General features: G+C 45.5%; 1 protein-coding gene across 1 annotated transcript in view; it reads right to left on the bottom strand.

The window, feature by feature from the left end:
* The window catches only part of LOC113405339 (atrial natriuretic peptide receptor 2-like), a 40,810-nt gene extending 36,096 nt beyond the window's left edge, over positions 1-4,714 (bottom strand). The window contains exons 1-3 of the mRNA XM_029914334.1: positions 4,661-4,714; positions 3,519-3,615; positions 389-521 (exon numbers count right to left, since the gene is read on the bottom strand). Of these exons, the coding sequence (XP_029770194.1) occupies positions 389-521; positions 3,519-3,615; positions 4,661-4,714 (284 nt within the window). The remainder of the gene's footprint in view (positions 1-388; positions 522-3,518; positions 3,616-4,660) is intronic.
* Positions 4,715-23,964: the final 19,250 nt, after the last annotated feature.

The following is a 23,964-nucleotide window of genomic DNA, read 5'->3' on the forward strand; positions in this document are numbered from 1 at the left end:
TGAGGATGGGAAAGATGAATAACAACTATAATAGCATGTGCACCGCCCAATTGTTCAGCAGCAGTGATTATTATTATTAATACAAATTATTATTTGTAATACCATAGTATGTTTGAGCCCCAGTCATGGACCAACCCCCATTGTGATAGGCACTGTACAAACACAGAACAAAAAGGTGGTCCCTGCTCCAGAGAACTTACAATATAAATACAAGACAAGAAACAACAGATGGACACAGAGAGCACAAAGGGGGAGTACAAGTAAACAATGAGACAATATTGGTCAACAAGATCGGCAGTGGTCTCAGTACACCAGTGGCCTACCCATTCCCAGGAGCTTAATCCATTGACACCTTGTCTACACACAAACCTGCACCAGGAGGTGGTACCTGTGAGAAAGGATTCCGTTTTGCACAGCATAGTGGTAAAAGTGATCTGAAGCAAAGACTGCATACGTTACATTGAAGAACTCCCCACTCACAGCCTTTTCTGGAGGTCTCTGGACCCAGGCCATCTCAAGACCTAGAAATAACACACAGTTATGGGTCAACATGTTTGGTTTAACCTACTACAACTATGTGCAACTGGACAAATTGTTCTGGAGCAGAAATCCAATTGAAATGTAAATGTTTTCACAAATATTCTTCCTGTCATTACTGCTGGCCAAAGGACTTCCCCATGTATAGTGTACAGGTAGTTCCAAAATAACATCTATTGGAGAAGAAGTGTTTTTAGATTTTATTCCCCTACAGTGTGCAAGCTAATTAATCAGAGCACTTGGAAACTTAGGACCAAACCCTACTCACTTTGCTCAGGTGGGCCTGATCCTCTTCTGACTTGTATCGATTTCACTCCAGTGTAACTCAGTTGACTTCAGTGCAGTTATTCCTGATTTACACTGTTTTCCTGCTAGTAACGGTTAAGAACATAAGAATGGCCATACTGGGTCAGATCAAAGATCCATCTAGCCCAGTATCCTGTCTTCCGACAGTGGCCAATGCCAGGTGCCCATCCCCTGTCGCCCATTCCCAGCTTCTGGCAAACAGAGGCTAGAGAAACCATCCCTGCCCATCCTGGCTGATAGCCATTGATGGACCTATCCTCCATGAATTTATCTAGCTCTTTTTTGAACCCTGTTATAGTCTTGGCCATCACAACATCCTCTGGCAAGCAATTCCACAGGCTGACTGTGTGTTGTGTGAAAAAATACTTTCTTTTGTTTGTTTTAAACCTGCTGCCCTTTAGTTTCATTTGGTGACCCCTAGTTCTTGTGTTATGAGAAGGAGTAAATAACACTTCCTTATTTACTTTCTCCACACCAGTCATGATTTTATAGACCTCTATCCTATCTCCCCTTAGTCTCTTTTCCAAGCTGAAAAATCCCAGTTTTATTAATCTCTTGGCTCTGTCAAGCCATAAATACAGCCCTTCTTTCTCAGAGGGTATATTACTGAACAAAGTAGTAGGAATCATTAGTACACACAGAGCCAATTCCTGAAAACCCTTACTCACATGAATAATCCTTACTTAAGCAAGTAATCTTCTTAAACAGGACTACTCATGTGAGTAAGGGTTACTATTCTGTAGTGATTTCCTTTTCCTTATAATTAGATGTGATTAGAACTTATTACACTGGAGTTTTCCTTTATCACAATATTCTTCACTTGCATACCGCTTGGTGATCTAAACGATTTGTTTCTGCACATAGTTCCCTTTTCAGATATAAAAGGGTTAATTATAAAAGAAACAATCCTTTTGGGTCAACAGCATTAGAGGAACAATCATAACAAATCATTAATAATGAATACAATAGAAGAGACAAAAGAAAGCTCACTTTATATATTATTCTAGCCAGATTTTCACAAATTATTAAAAGGTAAAATAATTGTTTAGGTTGAGAGTATTTCATGGCAGCTAGGTGAGAGGTCAAAATAAATTTCTTAGAGCAAAAGGCTTTTTTTCCTTGAAAAGGATTCACAACAGCAGCAAATCCCTTTATTTAATTCTATTTACACATAGATACATATGCACACCAAAGAACTAGTGTTTAATTTACAGCAATAAGAGCCATAATATGTGTCTCTAGCTCAGTTTTCATCTGCGTCTAGACAGTGGTTCTCAAACTTGTACGGTGACCCCTTTAACACAACAAGCCTCTGAGTGCAACCCCCCTTATAAATTTAAATATATATATATATATTTAACACCATTATAAATGCTGGATGCAAAGCCGGGTTTGGGGTGGAGGCTGACAGCTCGCGACCCCCCCATAATAACCTCGTGACCCCCTGAGGGGTCCCGACCCTCAGTTTGAGAACCCCTGATATAGGAGCTGGTAAAGGTATTTTACATAAACTGTACAAAGCTTAAAGATCATTCTAAAATTGGTTGCAAAGGGCACATATTAGTGTAATCACATTATTCATCAGGGTTGGGGAAAACAAAACTCTAGCAACCCTCCCCTCCCCTTCCTTCTCTTTGTTTCCTATTGCATTCATTTTGCATTTTGGTTCACTGGTAACTTTGTTTCAAGAAAGTCAATTGCATTAGCAAAGAAGCTGTTTTAATCGTGGATAACAGAGATGCTAAATATGCCAGGGTAGAGAATGTCCAGTTTATAGTCAATATTCTTTGAACTTCACCATTTAATCTGAACTTTGAGGCAATGTTAACACTATTATGTTACATTCTGAGCCTACAGTCTGTACACAGACTTCCGTGGGAGTTTTACCAGTTTATAGCTTGTAGGATTGGGTCCTGTTATTTCTCTTTGCAGCAGTATGTCAAAAGTTGTTGCATTTCATCCTAACCTTTTCCAACATTTATATAACTGTTTATTTGCATTAATTATTTAGCTTCTTATTTCTGATTACTCCTAAACTCTTTAAAAAAACACTTTGAGTTTCAAATATCAAACAAGTAGCCTTTACATTTCTGATTCTTTTGCACTAGAAACTCATCTTTCAAAGTATTATACGTAGGAGTATAAAGATCTGAGATTCGTTATTTGTTTCTATTGAATAGAAGTTGGGGGCGGGGAAATCAAAGCATGAAAATACATAGGAAGAGGCTCCACTTTTTGGCTTAGTGTTTAAATGAATCCCATCCAATCTGGAACTGGCACGGTATAATTGAACCAAGTACTGAATACAATCTGGCTGCAATGCAGGGCTGTTTGTTTGCTTTGTTTTGTTTAGGCTGCTTTAGTTTTTTCTAATGTCAAACAAAATTCCTTGCTTGAAGACAATGATTTCCTTCTTTTTTAATCATCCTAATTATGTTCCCTTTGGAACAGATATGCTCCAGACAAATATTTATTCTGAAGTGTATGTGTGCTGGCCTCTTTCCTTGACTTAATTCATCTGGAAAGAGACGTTGCTGCTGACTGAAATATTTTCCACTAGGTTTGAGACCTGAGATGTATTAGGAATTATTCTGATTACTTAAATTTTCACATTCTCATCCATTTTCCTAGCAGGCAGAGATGATCTTCCCTGAGCAACTGTGGGACCCACTCACCTCCACAGTCCAGCATGTTATATTCATCTGGTTTTTCCAGGGGCCAGCAATCATAGTCGCTGTTATCCAGGTCGTGCCACCCGTCCACTAATATCACCTGCCATGGAAAAAACATACCAAATAATCCCATAAAACAGAGGAATTTTTGTCTACAAAATCTGTTCTCTTAAGATAAAAAGTCTCTCCAACTTTCTGGAACAAAGATCACAGCCAGGAATAATCTAAATGCTCAGAAACTAGATTACAGGTTCATTATATTCCCACATGCCCCCCCCCACCCCCCGAAATTATTTCTAAAACAATAAGAGAAACTCAGCTAATCCAGTTGTGCTTTGGGTTTAAACAGAGCTCAGCGTGTGTGCTTTTTAAATGTCACACTCCAGCCAAATCTTCTCTTCCTTTTCTTTTTAATTTTAAATAATTTGTATATAAAATACCCTTAAGAAAATAAATATAAACAGGTTTTATAACATATAAAAGTTATACTGAATTTTTTTTAGAATCTATTTTTTCTTAGTAGTATTTTATTAATGCATACTATGTTCTATTAATAAAAGTAGAATATATTAATCATAACTGATGGGACTCAAAGTATATAGCAGAAAAACAGCAGGATATATTATCAGATATATTTCACTTTATATACTAGAATAGAATAGAGTAATATAGTCTGTGGTTTTTCTTGGTATTAGTAAAAGAATACGATAGAACATGTTCTTCTAATGTATTCTGCTATTCTATATATTGGAAGAATAGAATAAAATACAATATGTTATATTCTTCTCAGGTATTCTATTATATTCTGCATATTAGTAAAACAGTAAATAGAATAGAATATAGTCTTCAAATGTATTCTCTAATTATTGTTCCATACATTTAGTAGAATAGAATGCAACATATTCTCCTAATTATTTCCCTATCTATTAGCAGAATAGACTATTTTCTTCTAATAGATTCTGCCATTAGTCTTCTGCATAGGAGTGGAAGAAAGTAGAACCAATTATTTCTATCTATATTAGTGAAATAGAATATATTAGGAACAATCCGTAATTAAGAAGTATTAATAGCAACCACTGCAATAAAATATTATTAATTTCTTGACTATGCACCATATAGGAGCAGGATCTATGCAGTTTACCTACCAATAAACTGAGGAGGCTTCGGAGCCCAGGGGCAGGTGGTTTGGCAGCTCCCATGGTCCCAAATAGGCATCAAGCCCAGTTAGCTTCAGGGTTGCTGCTGTTGCAGCTCCGCTGGGTTCTTCCCTCCCTACAGGTTTCCAGCCAGCCAGGGGTTTATCAGTGCTCTAGCTGCTGCAATTATTTGTCTTCCCTCCTTTCCCCTTCCCTTTGTGGCGTGGGAATCTCCCCCCATCCCTAGCAAAGCACCTGTGAGGAGGCAGCAGATTGTCATCTCAGCCACAGAGCAGCTCCCCTCCAAATGCCCAGGCGCTGAGGGAAGGGTTTTCCCTCCCCTCAGCACCCGGAAGGCACAGGAGTGTGAGGACTTTAGACCCTAGCCCATGTTGCTTCTGACCCTCAGGTCTTCTCTGTTCCCTGTTGGGAAATTTCCCTGGACGGCAGATAAGACAGTTGCAGAAAAATACAGGCTGGGTCTGGGGTAAGATGGATTCATAGATTCTAAGCACAGAAGGGACCAATCTGATCTAGTCTGACCTCCTGCATAACCCCAGTCATAGAATTCCACCCAGTTACCCCTGCATTCAGCCCGATAACTTGTGTTTGATTGCTAACACACTGCCTCTGCACATGCAGTATGCTAGCTATTGGTTTGGTAGGACTAGGGCTATATTAAAGCTCACTTCTGCTGCACTCAGTTTCATTCTGTGTTTCACTTTAAATTCTGATTGCAAGCCCAATAGCTCAGAATGAAATGTCGTCATCTACGTGTTGGAAATTCTTAAGAGAAAGTTTGTGTGGGCAATCTCAGAATTCAAATTCATACTTGACGGTGAAAAGAAAAAAGGGCCTTGAGAGAAATCTCAACAACATACTTCACACATCGTTCTATTTATCTTTAAAAAAAATAGAGAGACTTGTATATAGTAGGGTTGTTTATCCAGTGTGTTGTGCTCCTTATTCTGGTTGTAAGTTATCTGTAAAGAGACTGATTTTTATTAACTTGTTTAAGTCATTTGTCACTCAAAGCTGTTTGATTATCATTAGCAGAGCCTGCTCCTCTGCTGGTGTGAATCAGCAGAGAACCATTGACTTCATATAGTGACACCAGTCACTACAATACTGTAATGTAGTCATTCAGACTGGTCCCTTTAAAGGGCCTCTGAATGATTCAATGGAAAAAGAAACTTATAGTGACTTCAAAGGAATTACACTGATTCACACCAGCTGACCTCTATGCTGACATATTTATGTCTATGGGTTGTTTGCAAACCGCTTGCTATGTCTTTGGGTATTAACTATTCATTATTTGTGGTGTGCAGCTGGTCACTGAGGTCACATGGCACTGCTTCAGTTTCCTAATTGGATGGTGTAACGGGGTGGTCACCCGCTCCTGCCCTGAAGGGCTTGAAAGCAGCCCTGGAGAGGGCTGCAGCTCTAAAAGCTGGGCTGATTGGGGACGTGGCTGCAGCTGAGGCCAGGCCCCAATCAGGCCCAGCTGTCCCCTCTAAGAGGCAGTGAGCCAGGAGCCCAGTCACTCTCTCTCTGCGTTCAGAGAGAGAAGGGCCTGGCTGCAGGGAGCTTAACTAGGTACCTGGAGGGGAGCAGGGCTGGGGACAGGCCAAGGGAGCCGGGGAGCACCGGCCTAGGAAAGCCCCAGGCTGCAGGCCTGGTAAGGCCTATTAGGTACTGGGCTGCAGGGGGCAGCCCATGGGTAGGCAGAGGCAGCAGGTCTGAACCCCTTTGCCTGTGATGAGTGGCTGATACTGCAGTCTGCCGCAGTGAACGGGGGCTAGATGGAGACTGGGCAGTAGCCAAAACTGAAGTGAAGTGGGGATAGTGGGTGGCGGTTCCCCTGGGAGGGGGAGACCCAGAACTGTGGGGGGGTACTGCCAGGGAGCAACACCCCAGACAACAGGGCACCAGGGTCCTGGGAGGGACACGGGGCCAGCGACAAGTGGGACACCGGCCTGCAGAGGGCGCTCTGGAGGCTGGAGAGCTAATTCCCGAGACGACCAGCAGGAGGCACCACAGGGATGAGTCCGCAAAGCTACAGATGGCTAACTTTTAGAATCAAACCGAAGGTAATTAAAGAGATTTCAAGATTGATGTTTGAGTAAGTCGCGTGTAAATCTTTGTGTGGACACATTCACATCAGTATTCATGAGACTCTGAATATGCTTGTGACCCAAGCAACATGCATACATGTTTGCAAAAAAACCAAAAAGGGTTATAAATATTGCTGAAGGAAGTTTGTGATGTATTTTAACATACACATCGTGCTTCCTTAGAAGATTTATTTTAGAGGATTTAGTTGAAATATACCGGTAGATTCAAATGTTGGAATATTTATAATTCTACAGCTATTGTCATTTAGTCTGCAGCTTGCAGTGTTGCAGTCACATGTAAAAGAAAGGGTAATTAATAGTGTTTGGCTTGTTCTGTTACTCCCGCCTAGTGGCTTTAGACCAGAACAACAGCACGCAGAAAAGTACAGTTTTACTTGGGTATAGATTAGAGCTTCCTGCTGCTTCAAATGCTATCGCAAAGGGAATGATTAGAACTTCAGCTGCAGGCAAGTGATACGTGCCATGCATCAGCTGGATTGCTGTGGGTACTGGAAGGCTGTGTTTAGGGGTTGTACAACATCCATTGGAGAGAGACAGTGTGGTCCAGCGTGTAGGGCACTGGACTGGTATTAGGAGACCTAAGGTAACATTTTTGTCACCTAAGTGATTTAGGAGCCCACCATCCATTTTCCAGAGATTTAGATGCCTGTCTCATTGAAAGGCAATGGGATTTAGGGTCCTAGGTGCCTAAGTTCCTTTGGAAAAAGGGGTTGAGGGTCCTAAATCACTTAAGTGCTTTTGAAATTTGTGCCCCGGAACACTATTCCTGGCTCAGCCACTGGCCTTGTGCAAGTCAATCCAGCTTCTATTTCCCCTCCCACCCTTTATCTGTTCTGTCGATTTAGATTGCAGATTGCTCTGGTCAAGGACCTTCTCTCACTATGGGCAATGCCTGGCAGAATGGTATTCTGGGCTGGGACCTCTAGATGCAGTTGAAACACAAATAATAGTGACAGCTAGATTCACAAATGTGATTAGATTTCTTACATGTTTCTTGGCAGATACATATTTTAAAGACTTAATAGATTGGGGTAAATTGCATATTAAGTGGATGAATCGGGTCTTGATCCTGGGGGAGGGACATGAGGGGTCAAGTGCCCCCCCCCGATTGGCCTGCCGGGGGCGGGGAGGGAAAGGGGTTCTACCTTCTATCCCTGTGTCTCCCCCCACACACTTTTGGCTAAATTGGCTGCTTTCCCTGGCAGGGAGCAGGACAGAGCCACATCTGCCTGAGAGAGCCTGGCTGGGAGGCAGTGGTGGCCGACTCCCTGCCTGGGCGTGGCGGTGGGGAGCAGGGCCTGGGCGGAGTCAGCCTGCTGCTGTCCCAGCTGCCAGGGACAGGGGCCGAGAGAGCCAGAAACATGCTGGGGATGGGGAGAGGGGACTCTGGCTCGCTCACCCCTGTCCCTGGCAACTGGGGCGGCAGCGGGCCACCCCCAATCTGGGTCCTGCTGCAGGGACAGGGTCAGAGCGAGCCGGGGTCCCCCTCCCTCTCCCCAGCAGCTGAGCCCAGGCTGCCTACCAGCCAGGCTCTCTCATCTCAGCCTGCAGGAGGTGCTGAACATCTCACAGGATTAGGTACCAAGAGCACTGGGGGATCACAGCCATGCTCATGAACCTCATAAAAGCACTGTTGGGCCCAGATCCACGAGAGGACTTTAATCCCCACTTTTAAGTCCAAAATTTAGGTGCCACTGAGATCATCCAAACACCTGTTCAGTTGCCATCTCACTCTGGAGGCACCTAAATTTTGTCATAAAGGTCCTCTCAGTGTCTGTATTTCCATTGCCGGGCATGCACACAACACCTCAGTCAAGGCCTCTGTCTCAGTCCTAAGCCCCAGTGACTATCTTCACCTGCTTTGAGGAACGCACTACCCCATCTATCTCACCTGCAGGGCCTGACTGGCCGGCGTTCTCAAAACATGCCTAACTCCACACAAAGCAGCAGCAGCAGCTGCCCTCCCTTATAACCTTTAGCCCGACCATTAGCGCACTCACCATGAATGTGGAAAACCCTGAGAATTCCTCCCTCTTCCTTACGGGGAGAAGGAATCTGAATATGGGTTTTCCACCTCTCAGGTGAGTGCCCGAACCACTGGACTACAAAGACATGCTCACTCTTTCTGCCGCACTCCATATTATTTCAGTATTTATAGACAGTGGTGTGACGGGTTGGATCACAGAAACCCCCTTGGGAGCTGCCACCCGATGTGCAAAGACTATCCCTGCTTCTATTTTCCCTGCCAGCTCAGGACTCCAGCACCCTGTCTTGCTGAGCCAGACACTCCCGTCTGGCTCCAGACACAGACCCAGGGTCTGAATCACTTGTCCCAAAGCTGCAAGTTTACCTGAAAACAGCTCACAGAAGTGTGCTTGTCTTTAGCACTCAGATGCCCAACTCCCAATGGGGTCTAAACCCAGATAAATCCGTTTTACCCTGCATAAAGCTTATGCAGGGCAAACTCATAAATTGTTCGCCCTCTATAACACTGATAGAGAGATATGAACAGTTGTTTGCTCCCCCAGGTATTAATACATACTCTGAGTAAATTACTAAATAAAAAGTGATTTTATTAAATACAGACAGTAGGATTTAAGTGGTTCCAAGTAGTAACAGACAGAACAAAGTAAATCACCAAGCAAAATAAAATAAAATGCGCAAATCTATGCCTAATCAAACTGAACACAGATAATCTCACCCTCAGAGATGCTTTAGTAAGTTTTTCTCAGACTGGACGCCTTCCAGGCCTGGGCACAATGCTTTCCCCTGGTACAGCTCTTGTTCCAGCTCAGGTGATAGCTAGGGGATTCTTCATGATGGCTTCTCTCTCCCTCTCTGTTCTCTTCCACCCCTTTATATATCTTTTGCATAAGGCGGGAACCCTTTGTTTCTCTGGGTTTCCACCCCCCCCCCTCACTGGAAAAGCACCAGGTTAAAGATGGATTCCAGTTCAGGTGACATGATCACATGTCACTGCAAGACTTCATTGCCCACTTGCCAGCACACATATATACAGGAAGACTAACAGGTAAACACAGTCATCTGCAGACAATGGTCCTGGTTAATGGGAGTCATCAAGATTCCAAACCATCATTAATGGCCCACACTTTACATAATTACAATAGGCCCTCAGAGTTATATTTCATATTTCTAGTTTTAGATACAAGAGTGGTACATTTATACAAATCAGATGATCATACTCAATAGATTATAAGCTTTGTAATGATACCTTACAAGAGACCTTTTGCATGAAGCATATCCCAGTTACGTTATATTCACTTATTACCATATTTTCTCTAAAACTATCCCAGTTACATTATATTGACTTATTATCAAGTTTTTATAAAACCATATAGACTGCACAACGTCACAAGTGGAACAGCTTCAACACACGAGACTGCAAGAGGCCTATATCAGACTATCCCAGAGCAGTGGTTCGGGCACTCAGCTGAGAGGTGGAAAACTCATGCTGAAATCTGTTCTCTTTAGGTAGAGGAGAGAAATGAACTGGGGTTTCCCACATCACTGGTGAGCAGGGCCGCCCAGAGGATTCAGGGGGCCTGGGGTCTTCGCGGTGGAGGTCCTTCTGCTCCGGGTCTTCAGGGCACTTCAGCGGCGGGTCCCGGAGCGAGTGAAGGACCCGCTGCCGAATTGCCGCCGAAGACCCGGAGCGGAAGAAGCTCCGGATCTTCAGCAGCGGGTCCTTCACTCGCGCCGGGTGTGTTCGGCGGCACTGAAGGACCTGCCACCGAAGACCCGCCGAAAACTCTCGTGGGAGCCCCTGTGGGGCCCGGGGCCTGGGGCAAATTGCCCCACTTGCCCCCCTCTGGGCAGCCCTGCCGGTGAGTGACCTAACCACTAGGCGAAAGTTATGAGGGAGAAGGAGGCATTTGTCACTACCTCTCCCCCACACCCTCTTATTTATTTTGTGCAGAGTTAGGCGTGAGCTGCAACCATTCATGCAAGAAACAGTCTGACTCCAGAAGGGCATTCCCAGCTGTGGATCCCAACCAGAGATAGGTGCTTCCCTCCCACCTGGACTCAGATGCCTAACTCCCTGAGGGGGCAAGGTCTAGGGGACACCCTTCTCCTCAACCTCTGCTTTTGGCTAGGCTTAGACCGCTCCCCACCCAGCTCCCATTCTTTGCCCTTATCTCTCTTCATGCATTGTATAGGGAGCCTGGGCACCTAACTCAGGCTTTGTGGATTTGGCTGGGTGCCTAAAGGTTAGGCATTGGGATACTCCATCCTAAATCCGCAACGCCTAGGTGCTTGTGTGGATTTGGGCTTTGAACACTTAAACTTGCAGCTTATTTATTTCTCTCTCTCAACTGTGTGTGTATGGGGGTGGAGGGTTGCCCTGGGGAAGCTCAAAGGAAAGAAGCAACCATAGCTTTAGAATTAGAAATAAAAACAAACCCACAAAGACTCCCAGTTGTTCCAAGAGATCTGAAATCTTGGTTTTAGTTGATTAATGTTTGATGACAGTTTAACTCAACTGTAGCAGAAGGAACTGAGTACTTAATCAGGCTTGCAAATAGTACATGTTTTACACAAAGGAATAAAGCTGACAGGCAGTAAGCCAACATGACAGCTCAAAATAAGGGCTTGTGAAGAGATAATTAAGGAAATTCAAGATTGTGGAAAACCTGAACTAAGCAAAACAAAGCAAAGAAGGTAAATATACAATACTGGCACCCAGGATATCATGTACATAAATATAATGTGTAATGTTAGACTTCAGAACGATTCAGACTTGCACCTGCATTGGTATGCTACGCCAACAATTAACAATAACAATAATAATATCCAGCTCTGATCCAGCACTTTTTTTGGCCATTGATCTCAAAGTGCTTCACAAAGAAGGTAAGTATCATTATCCCCATTTTACAGATGGAGAACAGAGACACAGAGAGGTGAAACAACTTGCCCAAGGTCACCCATAAATCCAGTGGCAGAGCTAGTCCTAACTCAGATTAGTGCCCCATTGTGCTAGGCACCATACAATATATGGTAAGAGAGTCCCAGCCCTGAAAAGCTTACAGTCTAAATATACGAGACAAACTAAAGGGTAGGAGAACAAGATCCCACAGGGTGTCTGTGGCAGAGTCACAAATGGAGCCCGGATCTTCCAAAACCCACCCAAGTGTCTTAACCACCAGACTATTCTTCCTCTTCACCTCCTGTTTGGTAGATCAAATTCAGTCCTAGGTGGTGGTGGCTGGAAGGTATTTCAGTCTGACAGCTCTTTGCTCCTGTACATATGTGACGCATGACCCGAAAGGGTTAAGCGTCCTGCAGGATGAATGACTCAAATTCAACCCTTAAAGCATATGGGGAGATAATGTTTGTGGTTTTGTGTATTTACATATATATGGGTGGTGGTCAACAATGTAACCAACAGTCACTGTCTATGCTGTATTCTGTTAATTCAGAGATCAAAAGAACATCCTAGCATTTAAATGAACTGTAAACACGGGATATCGCTGTATTCATCTCTCTTTGAAATGTATAGCCAATCACCTGCCAATGGTGGAAAAACAGGCAATTGCTTTATGTTAATTTGTGTAGCTAATTACTGCTGATGGACTTACTTCAAAGTCACCCTGATTGCCCATTGTAAGCTGAGGGACTCTGGCCTGTCATCTTTGGGTCCTGATCCTGTCATCTCAGATTTGCTTGAGGCTTCATACAGGGGAAGCTTAAGCCATAAGGCCTGAGATCCCAGTCCTAAACTGGAACGCCCTGAAATGATATTGGACATTGGACTATAACCTATGGACTAAATTCTAAAAGAACTCCCTGCAGCTACAAATCTCACCATCTCTGCTATGAATCTGAACCTCAAGAATTGAACTCATGTCTATGTGTATATTGATCTTTTAACCATACTCTCTCTTTCTTTTTAAATAAATTTTAGTTTAGCTAATAAGAATTGGCTGTAAGTGTATATTTACGTAAGATCTGGAATATTTATTAACCTGGGAGATAATGCGTCCAATCCCTTGGGATTGGTTAGAACTTTTTTATATGGTGAATACAATTTTCAGTAATCTTCATCATACCTGACTTAGGTATCTGGGTGGAGGCCTGAGGCTGGGTTACTTTAAGGGAACTGTGTTGTAACCAGTGAGGTAATAAAGAAGCTGTTTTGTGCTGGCTTGGTAAATCTAAGGACATGGCTACACTTGCAGATGTAGAGCGCTGGGAGATAAACCCGCCTTCGGAGACCGCAGCAGGGAAAACGCTGCCGAGTGTTTATACTGTCAGCTGGAAGCGCACTGGTGTGGCCGCATTAGCAGCTCTTGCAACTCTACAAAGAGCAGTGCACTGTGGTAGTTATCCCAGCGTTCAAGTGGCTGCAGCGTGCTTTTCAAATGGGGGGAGTGGAGTGTGACAGGGAGTGTGTTTTGTAGGGGGGGGGGAGAGACAGTGTGTTTTGGGGTGCTGAGAGTGTGTCAGCACGCTGTCTTGTAAGTTCAGACAGCAGCAAACCCCCTTCCTCCCTACCCCCCCCCCCACACACAACAGCAACATTCCACACTAATGGTTTGCTTTGTCTCGGAGCAGATAAGCAGCCAGCTGTCAGAAACGGAGCTTTGAAAGGGGATATCCGCGTGCCTGCAGCCGAGTTCAAAACAATGACCAGAGTGGCCACCTGACTTCAAGGGATTATGGGATGTTTCCAGAGGCCAATCACAGAGGAGTAATGCAACACCTCATTCACACTGATGCCTGGGTGTTTCAGCTGGGGTGCAGCAAGCTTTATACTTCTCGTGGAGGTGGATTCCCAGGAGCGCTCCAGCCGCAGAGTCCAGGCGCTCTAAGGGCCTTGCCAGTGTGGATACATCGGGAGTTAGGGCGCCCGGCACTGCTTTAATGCGCTCTAACCTGCAAGTGTACCCAAGCCCTAAGTATTGGAATATCCACCAGCTTTGGGGATTTGTCTGCCCCATTCTTTGCAGTTCACCCTAACTGAGTGACCTCAGCTGGCTCCCCTGGGAATCGGGTCACAATATAAAATAAATGTGTGACCTAAATCTATTCCCTCACCTACATCACAAAACTGTGACCATAGCTGGTACTATCTGGCATCCTTGTAGACAGTCTTAGCCATGTACTGAATTTGCCAAGGATACTGAACTACTCTCTCACTGTTACAGCTGATTTCTCCTATTAGTGAGGCATTGTGTGGAAGTTGGTCCTGATACTACAGTAGAGGATTTTAGTCTCCAGGATGGTCTATCTATTCTTTGGACACAGTATTTAACTCACTAAAACAATTAGAAAAAAAAACAGCCAAATCCTGAATATTAATTTATAGTGTGAGATGCGGAGTAAGAAGAACGAATGTCCTTAGGAAGAAACTTCTGTAGGGAACACACACTGAAATTCTCTGCCTGTGTAGGGATTACTAGATTAATTGCTGGCATGGAAGGAATGGATTCCAGGATTTTCATGGTTTAACAGGAAATAGCTGTGATTTTTGTTATTTTGGGGATCTTTAGATGTTGGTAGTTGGAGTGATGGTAACCGTTAAGCTAATCTGACTGAGAATACTGACAGTCTACACCTGGGCTCCGTGGGAGGCTAATTGATAGCAAGACTGCTCATAATCAGGGGTGGCAGTGTGGCAGAAGGCATGGGGTGACATGCAAAGGGGAAAGGGGCATTGTTCTTACTAATCTGGTTTAAGATGTGTCTGCACCATGGTGTTGGTGCTGCAAAGACTGAGGCAGAAAAGTAGGTGAATACTCACAGAGGGCCCTATACTAAGGTGAGCTGCTGAGGACTTTCAGCTCCCATTGAGGCCAATGAGCGCTTTACCTTTGACTTCAAAGGGAGCAGAGTGAGGCTTCTGAAAATCCTCAGTGGCTGTGGTACATTCTAGTAATAATCCAGTGTTGATTTTAAATCCACCTGCTTATCCAAATCCCTGATTTAAGAGTAGCATCTAGGATCAAATGTGTAACAGCTAATCATTGATTCAGCGGCTGTTTCTGGAATTGTATAGCATATGAAAAATTCCCAATAGAAAAATCAACAATCATTTGAATTAAAAATTGGAACCCCAATCTCTGAAAAGACTCGATGTTAAACAATTCACATTCCTTCTGCGTCTTTTTGTACTAGCAATAATGGCCTAAATGATTAAACATGAACAGAAGAGTCACACTGGGCTCTGGAAATCCCAATCCATTCACAGAGTCTATATGTGAAATACATCTAAACAGTATCTCATAACTAAGGCAGATCATTTGTTTTGGTAAATTGTAGGAAAATCACACAGTGAGTGTTAAGACTGATTCCCCACTCTGGCACTTTGAGTGCAGAAGGTGGGGGCCCGCAAAGATTCTAAAAATTAATACTGGCCAGTCCAGGCTTGTATTAAACTCCCAAGGTTGCAGCTTTTCTCTGACCTTGGATGGGTAGATGCTGCCACCACCCAAGTGCAAAACCCCTTTGAGAACCGAGGAAGGCGCACTTGGGAATTCCTTCCTGTGGGGTACCCTCAAGCCCTTTCACACACACACACCGGGGAAGAGCTGAGAAACAAAAACAAAGGAAATCAGCTGTTGCCACCAGCTAATTAAACAACATGTGCACAAACCTCTTAGGACACAAAAACCCAATCCAGTTCTTAAAAAAGGTAAATTTTATTAAAAACAAAAAGAAAGAAAATACATCTGGAAACTTAGGCTATTGCTAGATTTTTAAAAAAAAAACATTTACAAGGATTAATCATCAAGAATAACTTTCTTGAGGTCCAGCTTAAAGGTTACAAGCAAAACAAAAGCATTTGGGGTTAGCACAGAGGAATCTACAAACCCCCAAAGTGGGTTGCGACCAGTGTTCCCTCTAATTTTTCCCACCCATGTGAGGAATGAATTACGTTACGTGCACCAATATGGAGGTAATGTGGTGCACATAACAAAATTCATGTGGCCGAGGGGTTTGGAGTGTGGGAGGGGGCTCAGAGCCAGGACCGGCGCCAGCTTTTTTGCCTCCCCAGGTGGCGCCAAGGATGGAAGAGGACAGGAGAGGGGCGGTTCCGGGAGAAGCTGCCGCAGAAATGCCGCCGAAGACTGGGGTGGCCGAAGATCCTGCTGCCGCTAAGTGTCGCTGCCGAAATTCTGGCGAGGGACCCAAAATGCCGCCTCCCAAATCCTGGTGCCCTAGGCGACCGCCTAGGTCGCCTAGTGGTTGCGCCCGCCCTGCTCAGGGCTGGGGCAGAGGGCTTGGTGCAGGGGGTGAGGGCTTCGGCTGGGGGTCCAGGCTCTGGGGTGAGGCTGGGGATGAGGGGTTTGGGGTGCAGGAGGGTGCTCCGGGGCTACGGTGGGGAGAGAGGACTCCCTCAGCTCTCTCTCCCTGCAGCAGCACCTGAGCTGGGGGTGAGAGGCGCCTCTCCCCGCAGTGGGAGCTCTGGGGCTGGGACTGCAGGATAGGCACCCCTCCCTCGGCCCCCAGCAGGTCTGGGCCAGGAGAGGGCTGTCCGGACCACTCCGGCCGCACCTGGGTCTGGGCCGGGCTGTGCCGTCCCGGCCGTGGTTTGGTCCAGGCCGCTCTGGAGTCAGGCCACGCCGCGCTGCCCCGGTCGCGCCTGGGGCCGGCCCGGGCCATGGCACCCCGACTGCGGCAGGTCTGGGCTGCAGGCTGACTGAGTTGAGGCCAGGGGAGGGGCGCCCCTCAAACAGCAGGTTGGCGGCTGGGCTAGGTGGGGACCGAGGGATGCCTGCATGGTGCTAAATAGGCTGCTGCATGGCCGCGCAGCTTACAGGGAACTTAGGTCGCGACCCTGTTTTAATAGGGTTGCCAGGGCTAGCGTTAGACTTGTTGGGGCCTGGGGCTGAAGCCGAAGCCTGAGTCCCACTGCCCGGGGCTCAGGTAACAGGCCCCCTGCCCTGGGCTGAAGCCCTTGGGCTTCGGCTTTGGCCCAGGCTTGGGCGGGCTCAGGCTTTGGTCCCCGCTCCTGGGATCGTGTAGTAATTTTTGTTGTCAGATGGGGGTCACAGTGCAATGAAGTCTGAGAACCGCTGCTCTAAATGCTTTTGAGTGAACTTGGAGTAGGCAAATGATATGGGTGATTTGGCATGGGGCACAGTCATTGCAGATCACTGATTGCATGCTTTCAACTGGATATTACATAGACTTTCCCTGTGAGGCCACAATGCTACATTTCTCTCAAAGCTTATCTTCATAAGGATTTCACTGCGGGCTAAGGGCACTCAGCACCTCCCTGGCCACCCTCAGAGCCTTGCATGATTGGTCCATACAGTGCTTGGATTCAATGGCAATTTGGCACATCATAAGACTGGGATTTTCAAAGGAGCCTAAGGGAATTAGGTATCCAAATAGCACCGGCAATTCAATGAGAGCTGAGCATCTAATTCCATTAGGTTTCTTTGAATTCCCCAGGCCAAATCATTAAGGACTTGATTCTGCAACTCCTTGTGCAGAACTCCCATGGAAGAGAAAACAGAGAAACCGTAGAATGAAGCCGAAAGTTTTCAGGAACATGTAAGTGAATTTTGCAATTGAATTTGTTGGTTAATTCTCTTAAAGGTGACCTGCAAAGGACTTTTGAAAATTATTGGCCTCATTCTCCCATTAGTTTCATCAGTTTTATTACAGTCATCAAATGCATTGGAGTCAGTGGGGTTACACAGGTCTCAAATCTGCAAAAGGGAGTGGCGAATCAGGCCCTTTTGAGTGTGTGCCTATTTTTGTTTCTTTATGATGAGAGGAAAGGCATTGTTTCTTTCTGCTTGTGTTTTACCTTAGAAATGTCAGGCATGTCCAGTCTGATCTTTCCAGGTTTTGCTGGAGGCCTTTTGGGGTGGTCTCAGAGATGTGCATTGTGAACTTACAACGTAATTGAAAGGATGGGACCGTTGAAGCTTAAAAAACAAACACATTCTTTCACCCAAGGGTCTATTAGGCATTGCACTTCAATAGGTGTTGACAAAACCAAAGAATAAGCAAATCAGCCACATCCTCAACTGAAGTAAATCAGCATAGCTCCTCTGAAGTCAATGGAACCACACCGATTTATACGAGGTGGAGATCCGGCTATAATTATCGTAACACTGACGGAGAAGAAAAACAATTAAAAAGTAGAGCTTCCAGGACCCTGGGACAGATGAAGAGTGGAATCTTTTATTGAGCATTCTGTGGACAACACTGTGCAAATCTAAATGACCACTGTAGATATGCCAGTGATGAATGCTAGAGGAATAGCTAAAATAGACAGATTATAGTGAAAAGAGATACGGGAACAGTGTAGACATCCTTCTTATCTGCTATTTATGCAGACTAGTTCTATAGGTTTCAGTGGTGTATTACAATCAGGAACAGACAAGAGTCCAGATCGTCAGCTGGTGTAAATAGACATCGCTCCATTCAAGTCAATGGAGCTACGCTTATTTACACCAGATGGTTCCAACTCCCTCCCTTCATCGCATGTAAAATGAAGGCTCTGTACCTGCAAGCTGCTCTGCATGGATGGGGGTCTGCACTTGTCAAGAGCCTCCTTCATTTCAGGGAGGTTCCATGTGGCCATAAGAACCTGTCTGCAGGACCAAATTCAGTGATGAATCCTGGTCATGTGTCACCTGAGGCACATTGCGCATTCGCTAAGAAGAAGCCCCTTATCAAGCACCAAACAGCATCCTCTGGCTTGTGCCTTAGAGGGTACAGAATCAAGGCTTAGCTCACCCCTGCCCCTCTCCAAATCCTCCTGCCCACCCTACCAGCATGCAGAGGAGAGCTGTCTGGAACCTGCTCTTCCTCATCACACCTGTAATTGAAATGCAGGGAAGCTACACATGGGAATGGGACAGGAGTCTTACTTCCTCTTTATAGGCATATTAAAGCTAGTCAGAGTGTACCCCCTAGTCACAACAACCATCCACAAGCTCCAGTCCTGGGATCTGTGCTCTATGCATAATTTAGGTGCATACATGGTATCAACATGACATGGTGCTGATGGTCACAGTCACCAGGGTGTGGTGGGGGGTGCTTGACTCACCACTAGGATGGCGCCTCCTGCTGGCCATTCTGAAGATTAGCTTCATGAGGTGAACGTCCCTGCCCATAGTTGCATGCCATCTCTCTGCTTCTCTGGGTCTGCAGCCCTCCTCTTGCTCCACAAGCTGCTGCTGCCTCTCTGTGGCTTGGCCAGTCCAGCCAGGTCACTATATGCGATTCCCCATTCGGGGTATCAAAGGTTTTCTTCAGCAATCTTCCTGTTCACTGCCTCATTACCACTTCCTCAGTCTTAGGCAGTCTTCCCACTCACTGCCCATGGTACCACATCCTTAGGGGCTAGCAGGGGAACCAGGCCCATCCTCTACTCCAGGTTCTGCCTCACGGACCCTCTAGTCAGCAGCCAAGGTGTGTTCCCTTCTAGACCTTACTCCTTTCCCTGAGCCCTTTCCTTACCTTCTGGCACTCCCCCCACCCTGGGTGTGTCTGCCTCCCAGCTCTCGCCTCCCAAGGAGTAACTGTAGACTACCTGTCACTGGAACCTCCAAACACTCCTCCTATGGAGTGACTGTAGACTCTCCCAGCTACCCACTGTGCTTCCAATTCTCTGTCTTTATACATCCAGCCCAGTTCATTCCTCCCCAGCTGAGCTCCCTCACTGCGCCAGGCGATTGCTTAGCCACCTGATTCCTCTTAGCTGTGACCCATCGGGTTAGTTAGCCCCCTTCTCAATCCACAGTCACCCTTTCATGGCCAATGAACACCCCATCACGTGTGGTTGTATCTGTTGGGATGAAAGTGGTCTCCGTGCTTGTGGAGGGATGGGGATCATTCGCACAAGGACAGGTATATCACATTTTAAATGTGTCCTCAGAGTGTAGGAGGTGCATTATTTAATGGTGTAACTATTTCATACAAGCCCAGTAATGCACTTGAATCTATCTTTGTTTGATTTTGAGATCCTCTTGCAGAATCGAATCTTCCAAGTTACGGAGCAGCAGGAAAGGGTCATACTGAGTGTGACTGAAATTGCACAAGTGATGTGAGAAAGGAGAATGTCACTTCTGCTGGGTTCAACTCCATCAAAGCTCCCCAACCAGCCATTGAGCTACATCTTACATAATCAGAGCCCACTTCCATTGGACGCTTTGACCCTGAGGGCAGGCAGGAGGCTAATGCTAGCCTCTTATAACAGCATTATAACAAATAGCTCTTTCCTAAGGGCTGCATCAAAGAGAAAGTGATTTGAAACATGCCCCAGTTAGTCCCAGCCTGAGATGAAAGGGAACCTCCTGTTCCAATGTACATATCCGAGTCCCCATGACTCACCCTGGCACGCCAATCATTCCCGGAGCTAGGGACTTTGGGAGCTAGCAGTGGCTGACCTTTCCCAGCAGAGATGGAGTAAGCTTTCCAGGCTGCATGAGACACCACAAAGCCACCTACTGAGAAGATGGGATTCTGACTTTCCATAATCCTGTAAGACAAAATGTAACACATCCCCGTGTCACTTTTATACTAGGTGATGATTCCATTCCGAGAAAGCTTTCTGGCTTGAAAAATGGGGGGAGGGGGCAGTTGTTTGGAATTACATCAGGGATGAACTTGGCCCAGCATGTGGTACTAGTTAATAAATATCCTAGAGAAGGTCAAACGTTGATTTCATGACAGAGAGCCCATGTTCAGACTACCTGTCAGGCAGTCTGCGCCAATGTTATGGCAATGGTGGAGTGAAATGTCTAGCTCGGTGTTTCTCAAACGTTTGTACTGGTGACCCCTTTCACACAGCAAACCTATGAGTGCAACCCCTGCTTATAAATTAAAAACACTTTTTTTGTATTTAACACTATTATAAATGCTGGAGGCAAAGCGGGGTTTGGGGTGGAGGCTGACAGCTTGCGACCCCCCATGTAATAACCTTGTGACCCCCTGAGGGGTCACAACCCCCAGTTTGAGAACCCCTGGTCTAGCTAGATTAGGTTGAAAGATTTCTGACTCAATACTCAGGTGACTCCCCAGTACGCACTAGGAGCAGGGAGCCTCACTGCTGCTCTAGGCTTCATGGGGCTAGTGCACCAGCCACGGATCAGCATAATGTACTATACTGTGGCCACTACCCCATGCACAGGAGTGGGCTCTTATTCAAATTCCTACATCTGTACCTGCTCCTGGGATTTTGGTTTTGCCCTTCCCCAGCACACCGCCAGCACCCCAAATAGCACAGGGCTGTGGAGTGGAAGAGTGGCATATAAGCTGATTTACACCTGCTCCGTGTCACCCAGGCATTCCTCGATGTCAGAGGAATCCTTCACTTGGCACATCTGCCAGCTGTCAACACAGCATGTGCAATGTGCATTGCAAAAAGGCCAGAGGGAGGCGTGGGACTGTCTTTCATCTTGGTTCCCCACCGTTGCATCCCCCTCCTTTCATGCGAACATGACTGCGATATTTGAAAGGCAGAGGTGTGACCCTTCACAGTAGGCACGTCAGTTTGTTCCTTGGCAATAAACAAGTTTGTTTTCTTTTCTTCTGATAAAGACCCCTGATCTCAGCTGGTGTGAACCAGCATTGTTCTATTGGAACTACACCCTTTTTACACCCAGCTGAGAATCTGGCCCTAAATAATTAGGATTTATGATCAAATTCAAACCTGAAATATTAGCAAACTACCAGGGGGTTGATTATCAAGTGCTGATACAGCAGGTTCACTTTCAGTCTTCTGAATGATTTTATGAATGAGAATACAGTGACATGAACCAATGTGAACAACTCCGAATAGGGCAAGCATTAATATATAGCTAAAGTTGGAAAAGAACTCAAATGTCTGTGTAGAGTTACTAAATGTAACTAAAACCACAAATGGTTGGAGGCAGCTGATTTAGAGTGGAAATAAACCTGAAAGTTAAAAAAAAAAGGGCTCTATTAACCCTCATTAAAAATAATGTATAGTCCCCAGAACCTGCTCAGACACCAGGAAAGTCTTTTTTTTTAAAGTGAACTGTGGTTTAGCCACTTGCAGTGGAGTGCTTGTGTACTGATGGGAAAGGGCACAGTTACTTGTGTGTCTAAAGTGTCCTTGCCCTCTTCTTCACTAGTGAATAGAAGCAGTGTGATGCGAGTATCATGGCACTGCTGATGGAAGAGACGGAAATCACTGCCCATAGAGATGGAAATGACCTGTTAGGTAAAGCCGGCCGTCTCTCTGCCAGGACAGGATTACTCCCTGTAATGTTTTTTAATAAGTTCTGCAGTAGATCCATCAGGCACCGCAAACACATAGCTAGAAGCGGGGGGAGATCTTAAAGGCACAAATGGGAGTTAGGTGACTGACCCTCATTGTCAATAGACTCCCATTTGTGCCTTTGAAAACCTCCCCCAATGTCCCTGTCTCAAAGAGCTTACAGTCTGAACAGGTCAGTGACCTAAAAAGGACTTTTAGGGCCACTTAGCTGCTTGAAAGTGTAAACGAAATTCAAATGAATAAACAATGTTTAACTTTTTGGACACAAGAGTTAGATATTTGGTAGAAGGAGGAAAGAAACAGCTCAAGTAAGGCTCACCACTGACAAAGCATATCTGCAAAGGAGAGCATTAATGATTACACTGGGGTCAATAATCACTGAAGAGAGAAAGACATCATCGGGCAGAGTAAAGGGTGGATTATAGGACAGTACCATTGTGATCTGATGGGAAATAAAAATCCCCTCTTAAGAGTTGAGTTATCAGATCACAGCCTCCTACTGACAGGGGTAAGGGCCTGATCCAGTGCTCATTGAAATCAGTTGGAATCCTTCCACTGATTTCAGCAGAATTTGAATCCGCCTCTAAATGCAAATGGAACCCCTTCAGCATAGGCTGTACCTTACCATCTCTAGCCCAAACTTAATAATCATCCACACCAAGTATTTGCATTTCAAGTTCAAGTCCTCCCTTCTTCCTTCACAGTCTGCCTCTGAGCCATTGCTTCTGCCATCAAAGTTATTGTCCGGGTCTCCTCTGGGGTGCTAGACCTTATAGGAAAAGAAGTTGTAGACGAACAAATGGCACTTGACAGAAGGCAAATGTGCCTGCCATAGGAATGAATGTAGCATACTCAAGAAAGCTGGGAGTCTTGGGTTTCAGTGAAATGCCAGATGCGGCTTTCTCAGAGCATTCCAGTGCTACTTTGGGTCACTAGAAAACCCATTCAGTGTTCGAAGCCAGAATGAGGCATACAGTATACAGAGGGGGAAAGACACATTAGGGCAAAGTATGGATTTAAATGGATACATTGGACCGAATTCATCCCTGAGGTAATGCCACTGAAGTGAAGGGAGTTAAATCAGGGATGAATTTGGCCAGTTGGAGCTAACTAGCTTAATGCACCAAGACACGGAATTATCCCTCGCGCCACATCTGGCACCATAGCCAGATCTGCCCGAGTAGCTGGCATGCTGCCCTTACTTTTAGGGAAATCTAAGTTACATTGTTCCTGTGCACTGCAGACATCTGCAGAACATCCTGCTTATGGGAGTGGATTGTCAGGATGGGAAGAATTTGGCCTCCAGTGATGTTTGTCTTACTTCCCTCCTTTATCTTTGGCAGCACTACTTCCTTCAGCTCAAGGTCACTAATTCTAGGGAAGCCCTCCAAGTGCTTCTTCGGTATCCAAGACTGGGTTCATACCATTCTGCCTCACCTGCAGAGAAAAAGAATGCACTCAGCTGCCGTAACCTGAGTGGCTGCACAGTACTTTAACAGATACATCAGCCGAGCACACCTTTCCTTATACAACGCTCTTAATCGAAAGGGAAAATCATTCTACAACAGTAAGAGTTACAGGCAAGAGCATTTCTGCTAAAGCTCTAGCTAAGGCGGAGAGGTTGGGGGCATGGAGAAATGGTACGACCAGAGTGGGCTGTGCTCCAGCAATCCCCAGGCGGCATCATGACCTGTGGAAAGCTTTCACAGGCCAACGTTATTTAAATCAGCTCTGAGGCTGTTCTAAATTAACCCAGTGGCTGACCTGAGGACCAGGGGAGCTGGAAAGGTGGAATAAAGCTACCTCACCGTTGAGGCTCCTCCAGCACCCTGAAGATGGAGCCATTTGTATCAGGTTAAGAGTTAGTAGGCATTCACAGCAGTGCAATAGTGCTAGGACAATATAAAAGAGTTACAGAAGTAAATTGTCTCTGCAGCATAGGAAGGGAG

This window comes from Terrapene carolina, unplaced genomic scaffold (genome assembly GCF_002925995.2).
Source record: "Terrapene carolina triunguis isolate 2854851 unplaced genomic scaffold, T_m_triunguis-2.0 Scaffold35098, whole genome shotgun sequence".
NCBI lineage: Eukaryota > Metazoa > Chordata > Testudines > Emydidae > Terrapene > Terrapene triunguis.